General features: G+C 33.4%; 1 protein-coding gene across 1 annotated transcript; it reads left to right on the top strand.

The window, feature by feature from the left end:
- The first annotated feature begins 6,656 nt into the window (after positions 1-6,656).
- On the top strand, positions 6,657-11,495 carry LOC104220565 (low-temperature-induced cysteine proteinase-like). Its single transcript, XM_009771452.2, has 5 exons — positions 6,657-7,301; positions 9,612-9,847; positions 9,944-10,084; positions 10,421-10,870; positions 11,027-11,495. The coding sequence occupies exons 1-5, from the start codon at positions 6,812-6,814 to the stop codon at positions 11,120-11,122; spliced, it is 1,413 nt and encodes a 470-aa protein (XP_009769754.1). The 5' UTR covers positions 6,657-6,811; the 3' UTR covers positions 11,123-11,495.
- The last annotated feature ends 1,131 nt before the right edge of the window (positions 11,496-12,626 follow it).

Raw genomic sequence — 12,626 nt, 5'->3', positions numbered from 1 at the left:
AATATCATCCTCAGAGAAGGTTTCTTCGTATGGAAGAGTTACAATATGCCTTTTCCTGTTCCAAAAGGCACTAGGGTGATCGGCGCAAACATCAACGGCCATTTTTTCAGCAATTAATTTAATCTTCTGCTGAACTTTTGCAGATTGTATAGTATCAAATATATTCATACTAAGAATTTCTAATTGTAGTGAATCAACATGCCTTTGTTTCATATTAATCAAGGCATTAATATCTCTAGTTACGGGATCTGTAACAAAGGAATAGCTTATCTTTTTATCTTGATAAGTAGCAGAAAAACCATGTTTATCTATATTATTAAACGGATAAATAGCATTAATAAAAGGTGTTCCAAGTATGATTGGAGGGTATAACTGGTTTTTTACCAAAAAGAAGAAATGTGGAATACAGACTTTATTCTGGCAAATATGAGTATTAGGCAATTTGTACTCTATATCTAAAGCATGACCAGAAGCGGATTTCACCAAATGAGTAGTCTTTTGAAAATATCTAGTAGGAATCAATCCTTCCTGAATGCAGCTTACATCTGCACCACTATCAATCATAGCTATATCAGTTATAGAAAAATTATTATCAATTAAAATAGTACATTTAATATACCATTTGTGTGCAGTAACAATTTGCATCATACCTAAAAATAAATCAGATTTTTCATCAGAAATTTCTTTTCCTTTATCATTAGAAAAATCAGAAAATCCTTTAGTCGAAGATTCAGGTAGAGAATTATTTTTCTCAATTTGAGTAATCCGGTGATCGCAAATCATTTGATTTTGCTTAAGAGACTTAATATCTCTTTTCAAATTTTCGATTTCTTCTTTTAAATCATCAAAAGAAGTATCTCGACTAGGAGTACTGGACTTTTGAAGTCTTCTATTTATTTCAGATAAAGAATATGGTGCAAAGTGTTCAAATTCGTTTTTGTATTTTTCAACAGTTTTTGAACTACTAGAACTTGAACTTGCAGCTAAAGTAATAATTTTTTCACGAAGTTTTTCATCAGTAACTTCTTTTAAAAGTTCTATTACATTGTCAGACGTAATAGTTTTTATATTAAGATCATCAAATTGTGATTTCAATTTATAAAATTCGTCACTATCACAAGCACAAATATCACCTTTGCAAGCAGTGCAAGCAGTATCAACATTTTTATTATTATCAGAAAAATCAATTAACTCAACTTCAGCTTCAGATTCAGTCTCTGAGTAATAGTCAGATTCTGATCCCGAAGTGTATAACAAGCCATAAACCTTATCGTGTAACTCATCATCGAGTTCTAAGGTTTTTAGCTTTTGAAGCTTGCAGTTTGGAGAAATATGACCAAACTTTCCACACTTATAACACTTAATATCAGCGAGATCACGTTTGGATCTATTCTTCGCAAATCGAGTAGATTTCCTGTTCGCTTTTCTAGTATCACGTTCTTCCTTAGGCCTATATCTAGACCTCTTTTTCTTATACGGGCTATCCGGGTTAGGGTACCTATGATATTTGGTTTTCTTCTTCCTATTTTGAGTGGAAGTTCCGGGTAAACCAAACTGGGTACAAAAGTCACCTACTTGGGACCTTTCTTTAAGCTTATCTATCTTAAGCTGTCTAGAAAGTCTTAGCTCATTACATAATTTAAGACCTTCTTCTGTACAAACACCTATAAGCTTACCATAGGTATAATTATTATACAGAATCTCTCCGCAACTACCCTTTAACACATTCCTTACTCTTTCAGCAAATAAGGAAGGGAGGCCGTCTATAAACTTGGCTTTCCAGTGCTCATATCTATTCTCGGGTAGTTCCATAACTCTACTCATAAAAGTATCTTTATACCATCTAAACTCACTAAGGGTCTTACATCTAAGTCCATTAAGTAAAGTTCGGACGGTCTGATGGTTTGAGGTAAATCTACCGTTGAAATGCTCTAAAATTGTAAGGATAAGAGTATAAACTGCATCTTCTCTACCCACTACTAGAGCCATACCTATGTTATACAGTTAACCATTCTCGTACACAGAATGCTCATGTATTCGACTATCTGTAAAAGTGTTAAAAATACAGATAGAACTATTTGCAAAATGATTATTGCAGGTTTTACTGGCCAACTTCGTGGCTGGTGGGATAATCATTTATCTGTAGAGGAAAAGGCGTTCGTTATAAATGCTACGGCAACCGACGAAGGTGTTGATAACATAGGTATGGCTCTAGTAGTGGGTAGAGAAGATGCAGTTTATACTCTTATCCTTACAATTTTAGAGCATTTCAACGGTAGATTTACCTCAAACCATCAGACCGTCCGAACTTTACTTAATGGACTTAGATGTAAGACCCTTAGTGAGTTTAGATGGTATAAAGATACTTTTATGAGTAGAGTTATGGAACTAGGTATCCTATCCCTAACAAAAGGGACTTGCTATCCAGATTATATGACGCCAATATATTTTCAAAATTTGATTTAAAATCTGGTTATTGGCAAATTCAAATATTTAAAGAGCATACTTATAGGACTGCTTTTAATGTTCCATTTGGGCAATATGAATGGAATGTTATGCCATTTGGTTTGAAAAATGCCCCTTCTGAATTTCAAAAAATTATGAATGATATTTTTAACTCATATTTGGATTTTATCATCGTTTATATTGACGACATATTGGTATTTTCTAAAACTCTGGAGATGCATATTAAGCATCTTGATATTTTCAAGAAAATTGTTATACAAAACGGTTTAGTAATCTCTAAGCCCAAGATGAGTCTATTCCAAACAAGTGTTCGTTTTCTAGGTCATAATAAGTCCATGTAGTCGGAAAATTAATTTCCTCCCATCTGATAGGTCTCCTAGTGGTGACCTTGGACTTTGCAAAATTGGTTTCGACCAATATGGTCTGATCCGAAGTATCGTATAACTTACATTTCGGATTTAAAGTAGATAATAATTTGAAATAAATCCTATAGGACAGACATATAAGTTCAGAACCAGGCGCATAATTATAACCATGCGTTTTCACATTTAAAGTTAAAGCTACAATATATACATAAGATACAATATATATACTACAAGAAAATATATAAGAGAATATATATACATAAGATACAATATAATATACTACAAGAAAATATATTATGCTACAATATATACATAATATACAATATATATACTACAAGAAAATATATTTATAAGCTACAATATATACATAAGATACAATATATATACTACAAGAAAATATATAAGAGAATATATATACATAAGATACAATATAATATACTACAAGAAAATATATTATGCTACAATATATACATAATATACAATATATATACTACAAGAAAATATATTTATAAGCTACAATATATACATAAGATACAATATATATACTACAAGAAAATATATAAGAGAATATATATACATAAGATACAATATAATATACTACAAGAAAATATATTATGCTACAATATATACATAATATACAATATATATACTACAAGAAAATATATTATTATGCGAATATATATACATAAGATACAATACATATACTAAAAGAAAATATATAAGAGAATATATATACATAAGATACAATATAATATACTTCAAGAAGTGATATTTATGCATGACAATTTAGTGTTTTACTATTGTTTTGTTATTTTCTTTTTCGTCAAGCACTTTAATAATTAGATATACATATATACTACATATATATTTTTAATATAGCCATGATACTACAAGAAATTGTCTTTAAAAAAAAAAAAAGCCCGCTAGGCCCGCGAAGCCCACGAGCCCGGCCCGTTAAGCACAGGACCATGTGGGCTTAGGCCCGTCACGGGCCGGTTCCACCCATTAGGCCCACGAAGACCGGGACCGCCAGAGCCCGGGACCACGAAGCCCGGGACCGCGAGGCCCGGCCCGTTAGGCCCACTAAGGCCCGGGCCCGGGACAAAATACAGCACTAATTTATAATGGATGTTCCCAAGAAACCCTAAAAAGTACAGTATAAGGAATATTGCCGGTATCCTTTTCAAAGTCAGTCCTACCGTTATAATTGCAACTTCAATTATGCGTCCTAAACAATGATCCTTACAAGGGCGACCCCTTCGTTATAATGCCGTAGTTGACCCCGTCCGTGGCACGACTTATCTGCTTGACCAATATAGTTACATGCATCTTCTAAATATTACCAGATACCGGTAACTATGCAAGTTAATTTACACAAATAAAAAAGGATTATTTAGCCTTATCTTTTTTCTTTTATTTGTCTCTGACCCCTAGTCTCTTATGATCGTCGTTCCATGTTTCTATGTCGAGTAATACTCTTTGGTGCAATATAACAACATCATTATTATTATTATTATTATTTTGTTGCAATTTATTTTGTTTTCATTTAGTCTTGTTTCGTACACATGAGTATTGTCTCCCTGGTATTTCAATGTGTAAAAGCAAGTTATTTCATTTTTAATTTTATATCACAAAAATAGTGTAGTCAGAGGATCGGTAAAATTTAAACTATAAAAAGCTTAACTAATAATCTATCGATCACTAAATTATCTCCACGAAGACCCTAAAATGATTCTTTACTATTAATCTTTTCTTTTTCCTTCATCTTAAATGTAAATATGAAAAGAAAAGAGGAAAAAGAAGAAGAATATTTTGTTTTTACTTGAAGATTTTTTTTTGGGTTTTATTCAATGTTTCATATGCACATTCTAGCCTGATGAAACCTTGAAGATTGAATAAATGCTGCGGTATAACTAATCCACCAAATTAATTAAAACAAAGAAATAGGGTGAGAGATAGAAAGAAATGACCGGAAAAAAGATCAAATTTAAAAAGAGCGCACAAATATTTATTATTTGTGGGAGTGGGTCCCTTGACAAGAACAACAATGCCCATCCAGTCTTGTAGTATCCAATCAGATCAGGGAACGTGTCCATCTTTGATACCGTGTGAGTAGTAGATAAGAATCTCATTTGAAATATCTACTACTCCACTAGTTGGACAAAAATTAGAATCTCTATTCTCTTGTACTACTATCTTTTATCTGTAAAATGCACATGATAACTGTAATATTTTATTCTTTTGTGAGTTTTAAACTTTATACATTAATCTATAAAAGCATAATCATTTAAATTATAAGATAATTAAAAAAAAAAGTTATGTCAGTACATGTTAAAATTTACTAATAAAAAAAAGATCTTTACGTTTTATATAATTTAAGTACTGTACTTCTCATTTTATTCTGCTAATAGCTTATTTGGCCAAGGTTCTCACTTCTCCAAAAGTCCTTTTTTGCTTCTTCTTTTTTCACTCAATTTGAGGTGTTTGGCCAAGTTTTATTTTGGGAAAAAAGTGCTTTTGGCTAGAAGCAGCAGCATTTTTGACCTTACTTTTTAACAAAAATATCTTTTATAAAATATTATATATATCAAAATAACCTTACTTAGTTTAAACTATTAAGTAATATAAAATGACTTTTGGGATGATCTTTCATATTTATTAAATAATTTTTTGATATATTTAAATTATCTTGAAAGAATAAAATACTTTTCAATTTTATTTTTATATTTTACTTAAATAAAATAAAAAACTTAATTATTTTCTTTAATAATAAATATTTTTAATTATTTATGTACTTATATAATATTAACTATTAAGCAAATCTCTTTATGTCCTTATTTGTAATTTGACACAAAAAATCACTTTTTAAAAAGCTTGGCCAAACAAATTGTTGCTCAAAAGTGTTTTTCAAATTGATTAGCCAAACACAAACTGATTTTCTCCAAAAGTACTTTTCTGAAAAGCAATTTAAAAGAACATTTCTCTAATTAAACTGATTTTTCTAGCTTGCCCAAACGGGCTATAAGTAATGTGGTAGTTGGAATCTTTTTTCGAGTTAAAAAATACAGTAGTACTTATATAAAGTTGTTGGTGTTTTTTTATATTCCGCAAAATATTCAACGCCTATTTGTTTATATTTTTTCTATAACTTAGGCTGTTTAAGAACAGTATGATGTTAATTACTAAGTAGTTTACTTTGGAGGCGATGTCACATGTCCTCGTCTATATAAAAGGAAAAGGCTGGAAAAAAATAAATATTTCTGTCTTAAACTACCTGAAGCTTGACTTTCGAAGATAGGATAATGCGTTTTGTATTTAGCATAGAATATAGGTTTTCCATCTTCATCGATGCCATCCAATGATATAACGAAGAAATAAAACAAGTGATAAGCGGGAAAATAAGAAAAGACTATTCATTACGTAAATACATTATAATCTGACAGTGTCGTAACAAGTATAGTATTGGTCTCTTTCTTTTGCCCATAGTGTTAGGGCCGTAACTCCAAGTGCCAAACTACCAGTATTTTATACTTTTGAAATTTTTCTAAACCTTCTTGAAAGTTCATACTTATTTTTTTTCTTATATTTGAAATTTACTGGTTCAATTAATTCAAATTCATGTGGGGCGAAGCTTATTAAAGATAAAATATTCCTTATAAAAAAAGTTCAGTCTTTGAATTTAAATTTTTTATTTTTAAACTCAAAATATTAAAGATGGAGAGCTGACTCAACTATCCACCACATCCTATAATGTGTGAAACTCAATTAATTTGTCCTTTTTCTGGCTGCTTCCTATAACTAATTTCTTTTTTCCTTCATTTTCATATTTTCCAACAAGCAGTAAAATACTTATCCAATTATTGTACATACGTCTACATTTCCAATAATATCCCCTCTCCTTCCTTTATAAACACTGTTTCTTCTCCACTTTTTTCCCAATCCCTTCTTCTTCCCCCACAAAGCAGGAAAAACACCCAATCATGGCAACTCATAGCTCCACTCTCACCATATCCATATCCCTACTTCTCCTCCTCTTCTTCTTCTTCTTCTTCTCCACCTTATCTTCCGCTTCCGACATGTCCATCTTAACCTACGACGAAAATCAACACTTTCGAACGGACGATGAAGTCATGTCCTTGTACGAGTCATGGCTACTCGAACATGGAAAATCGTACAACGCCTTAGACGAAAAAGACAAGCGGTTTCAGATTTTTAAAGATAACTTAAGATACATCGATGAACAAAACTCCGTTCCAAACAAGAGTTACAAGCTTGGTTTAACCAAATTTGCTGATCTGACCAACGAGGAGTACAGGTCCATGTACTTAGGTACTAAGACCAGTGATCGTCGCAGGTTGTTGAAAAACAAAAGCGATCGGTATCTTCCTAAAGTTGGGGATAGCTTGCCGGACTCAGTTGATTGGAGAGAGAAAGGTGTTCTTGTTGGAGTTAAGGATCAAGGAAGCTGTGGTAAGTTAATTAGCAATGGCTTTGTCTTTTTCGTTTATCTCCGGTTTTTGGGTTATGGATCTATAATTAATTAGACGGCGTTTTAGATGATATTTTCCTGATTTAATTTGTTATTAAAGCATATAGAGATAGGCTATTGGTATTCCACTACCATAATTAATTTATATGTAGAAAGTATTTCTACGAACTTGACAAACAAAGGAAATCATACGTGCCTTATTGTGCTAAAATATATAAATACTCTACCCGTTTCAATTTAAATGATATAATTTGACTTAATATAAAGTTTTTAAAAAAAAAGAAGAAAAGAAAACTTTTGATCATGTGGTCCTAAAAGGTCAAGGGCAAAAGATTTGTGGGTAACATTCGTGTGATTATAAAAGTTTCTCTCTAATGATAAAATAGATAAAATGAAAACGTTAAAGTTAAATTGTTTCTAAATATAACTAGTTATTTATTATTTCCTATTTTATTAGATTAGAATCGATATCAAGAATTATTTTCTATGTTATTATATCAGATTTAAATATTTTTTCTGTTCTTTACACTTTCATTGCACTTAAATAAACTCTCATGTCAATAGTATGGTGGCGTTCAGTTCTAGTCCTCTATGAGTAGAAAGCCAATTTGTGTGTCTACGCATAAACGTAGGATACCTTTATGATTTCCTTGTGTGAAAATAAAAAATAGCTGGTCGTTCAAAAATAGCCAAATTTTAAAAGTAATCGAAATTTAGCCACTTTTCATGTAAAGATAAATTTGAGCGAAAATACTGTTTAAAACTCAGAAAATACGCCAGTATATTATGCTGAAGTTCCAGCATAAGTATACTTGAACTCCAACATATTATACTGGAGTTCCAGGATAAGTATGCTGGAACTCTATCTGCATAAGCGCACTAGAACTCCAGCATAATATACTGGAGTTCCATCAAGTATACCGGTCCAACATAATATACTGGAGTTTGGAGCACCGGTGCTACAGTAATATACTGGAGCTAACACAGTATATCGGTCCAGCATAATATGTTGTAGTTCATACACAGTTGCACCGAACTCCAGTATATTATGTTGGATCGGTCTTTGTTGCAGCAAAATAGTGGCTATTTTTCATTGACTTGATAAACGCTGGCTATTTTTGAATGACCAATCCGAAAACTGGCTATACCGTGCTATTTTTACAATTTCCTTCGAGTTTAAATTCTATTCTTTGATAGTATAATTTTTTATAGTATTAGTGTAATTTAATTGGGTGTAACAGTTTGTTATTTTATTGTTTAAATAGTCCTATGCCGGTATTATATATATGAAGAGTTATTTGTTATAGATCAAATTTTACCTAGTAATATGTAACAATTCTTTACATTTTTTGGTGTATAGAAAGATGCAGGGTAAGGTCGCGTACAATAAATCCTTATGATCCACTTCTTCTTCGCACCTCGCACATACCCTGAGCTGAGGGCACCGAATTTCCCTTTTAATCATATTATTCCAGGACCCCATCTTTTCTTTTTTCCTAGTCATTATTCCCCGACCCCATCTTTCTATACGCATGAGCAATTATTATAGGGTGAAAAGCTTAACAGCACAACTTGATAATGATAGAAAATGCTGACCAATTGATGCTGAGTTTTGGCACTAGAATATTTGCTAGTTGCTACAACATTTAGGGGTCGTTTGGTAGGGCGTATAAGAATAATGCTAAATAAGGTGCATTAGTAATGCAGGGGTTAGTAATGCAGGGGTTTGTAATGCAAGCATTAGTTATACAGAGATTATTTTTTATGCATTGTTTGGTGTGGTGTATTAAAAATTAAAATGCATTGCATAATTTTTTAGATATTTAATTGTTTACAAAAATGCCCTCCATATTCTTTAACTTAAGGGACTTTAAGGATAATTTTGTCTTTAACCATGCTAATGCAAGTATTAATAGCCTCGATATAGCTAATGTCATGGTTTTCTATGCATTAGCTATACATAGGATAATACCAAATAGACTGTATAACTAATGCTTGTATCCGTTATACATAGGTTGAAAAAGTGTATCAAACAAAGCATTACTAATACACAAAGCTAATGCATGCATTATTTTCTCTAACACATTTTACCAAACGACCTCTTAATGTGCTCAAATGTTACACGAAGTGACCCGACGGGCCTTCTAAATACCATGTGACACTGACGTGTATTCTTTATTAATGCCTGCATATCAGTTTCTTTTATAAATCACTGAGTTCAAATTTCTCAATTCATTATTTATGTTGTATGGCTCAATATTTGTGTATTAATCTATCGGTTAATGAACCAGGGAGCTGTTGGGCATTCTCTGCAATTGCTTCCGTTGAAGCAGTGAACTCGATAGTCACCGGAGATGTGATTTCACTATCGGAGCAAGAACTGGTGGATTGTGATACTTCCTACAATGACGGCTGCAATGGCGGTCTTATGGACTATGCCTTTGATTTCATCATCAAAAATGGAGGAATTGACACTGAGGAAGACTACCCTTACACAGGCCGTGATGGCAGATGTGACCAGTCAAGGGTAAATTTTGCATTCTTGAAATGACTAAATTCACTTTATATATTGATTTATGTAGTGAGTTGAATATTTATTTATTGAAACATTTGTGTCATGCAGAAAAATGCCAAGGTTGTTACCATAGATGGGTATGAAGATGTTCCTGCAAATAATGAAAAGGCACTGCAAAAGGCTGTTGCAAATCAACCTGTGAGCATTGCCATTGAAGCTGGTGGCCACGACTTTCAACACTATGTATCGGTAATGTTTTTATTCGCATTGACCTATCTTTTTCTTCTGAAAGTAATAAATACAAGTGAACATGCAAAATCTGAAGTCTTTTAGTTAGTCACAGAATTCAAAGAAAGACATCGTCGTTCCAGTAATACGTTACCTTTCGATCAGATATAATAGTTTTGTTTCGACCAAAGAATGTAGCAAAAGATAACGCTGGCTGCATGAGTTAATAGATTCCTGTTATAATTCAAAAACTATGATTTACCAATTATCACTACTTACAATTCTATATTTAAATCTTATTATAATGAAGTTCTTATTGGCTAGTAGCTATATGGTTCTAATACATATATTTTGCAGGGTATCTTTACTGGAAAATGTGGAACTGCAGTGGACCATGGCGTGGTTGCTGTTGGATATGGTAGTGAGAATGGTATGGATTATTGGATTATCAGGAACTCTTGGGGTGCTTCCTGGGGAGAGAAAGGTTACCTTCGGGTTCAACGTAACGTTGCCAGTTCTAAAGGTTTGTGTGGATTAGCCATAGAGCCTTCTTACCCAGTCAAGACAGGCGTAAATCCCCCTAAACCTGGACCTTCTCCTCCATCTCCAATCAAGCCACCTACTCAGTGTGATGATTATGCTCAATGCCCCGAGGGTACCACTTGCTGTTGTGTCTTTGAATACTATAACTCCTGCTTTTCTTGGGGATGTTGCCCTCTTGAAGGAGCCACTTGCTGTGAAGATCACTACAGTTGTTGCCCACACGACTATCCTGTCTGCAATATTCGTGCAGGCACCTGCTCAATAGTAAGTGACTCGCACTTATTATTTCTAAAGAGAAGTTTGATTTCTATACATTGATCGTCCAAAGAATTTTGATATTATCAGTGTAATTTAACTGGTTGTAGCATGTTGCTCGCCATTCTTTCTAAACAATGCTCGTGATTGCATTTGTTGATACAGAGCAAGGACAACCCGCTGGGAGTGAAGGCAATGAAGCACATCCATGCCGAACCAATTGAGGCCTTCATAAATGGAGGAAGGAAGAGCAGTTCTTGAAATTTCACAAGCACCAGCTCTGTGGAATGAGGTGAGAGAAGGGTCAACAGAGGATCTAAAGTTCATGATTGTGCTTGACGACCTCGTTGGTACATTGATTTGCAGGCCTCATTTCCAGTAGAAAGTTGTAGAAAAAAGATAATCCACAATCAAGTATTTCAAAAAAGCTGATATATGATTTGTATATATGCTTATTTATTGTTGTCGCTGCAACTACAGCAAGATTAAAGAAGGATTATTGTTCTGCTTTGTCTAATTATGTAAATAATCCTTGTTTCTTAGTATGAAGACTCCAAGTGATGTTTTCATCAGCCTGTTTATTCTTTCACTTGTACTTGGTTTCAACAATAATATCAAAGACTAGTTTCTGCAACTTTTCATCACACTGTATTTATTTACTCCACCATCTGTTTTTTCCTGCCCCTATTTATTCAAGATTGAACAAGTATTCATTCTTTTTCCTGACATAATACTGGTACGAAATGATTCTAAACTGGTCGAAATTGGATAGTAGAAAGACTGTCCCCAATTTGAGCGAAACTTACAACAGCCCGAAAAGGAACTGCAGTAATCAAGCAAACTTAATTTCACATTGAGTAGAGCGTTTATTAAACAATTCATCAACCATAGGGCCGTATCCTGTATTCCAAGTTTAAAAGAACTTGATTATGAGGCATTGAAGCTCCTCCACAATAATTTCCATACATTCCCTAATCATTCAGGATACCGTATGGATTGCCTCTTTGAAGCATCCCGTTTGAAATGCAAGTTGCAGACTAGACGGAGGTAGCTGCCCATGCCGAAGCTGCCAATTCAAGTATTCCAACTGTTGCTCTTTGGGCTTATAGGACGGTTTTTTAAAACATCATTTGATATGTCATAATATCAATTGGTTTTTGAAAAGACTTGTCATCTACCAGCAGAGTTTGAACAAATGAAAGCATGGGCATTGAAGAATTTGAACTTGGAGCTGGGAGATGTTGAGAACGGGGTGTTTGACTCAAAAGATTGTAAAATCTTTTTGAGCAAATCAATCAAAAGATAAAGGGGTAAATCATAGTCAAACTTAATTGATTCCAGATCGAAAGATTTCATAATGATAATTGTATATGGGACGAAGGAAATATCAACAATTTTATTAAGATTCAACATTGCATTCCTCATCGGTTGATGAGGAAAGATCATTCCAATTGTTCTTCTTTTCGGGATATATGAATGGAGTTTTTTCTTCTAACTTCCCTTCTCAGAGAATCGGAAAAGCCCCCTCTCTTGAAAACCTTCCTTGGCTATATATAGTCGAAGTTTCTTTACCCTCAGTGTGACTTGGCGCGTTTTGGCCAATGATGCATTCTGGTTGTAACTTTAGGCGTTGCTCCTTTCGATTTGGCGGATATCTCAGAGGAGAAATGGAGTGGACTCTGTTGACTTTTACTACCCGATTGCTAAGAAGGGGGTCGTGGGCAACCTGGTCGTGGTGGTCAGATATTGACCAATACAGTTAGTC

This window comes from Nicotiana sylvestris, chromosome 10, assembly GCF_000393655.2.
Source record: "Nicotiana sylvestris chromosome 10, ASM39365v2, whole genome shotgun sequence".
NCBI classification, from domain to species: Eukaryota; Viridiplantae; Streptophyta; class Magnoliopsida; order Solanales; family Solanaceae; genus Nicotiana; species Nicotiana sylvestris.
The sequence above is the reverse complement of the archived record's forward strand: the minus strand, read 5'-3'. Positions and strand labels throughout refer to the sequence as shown.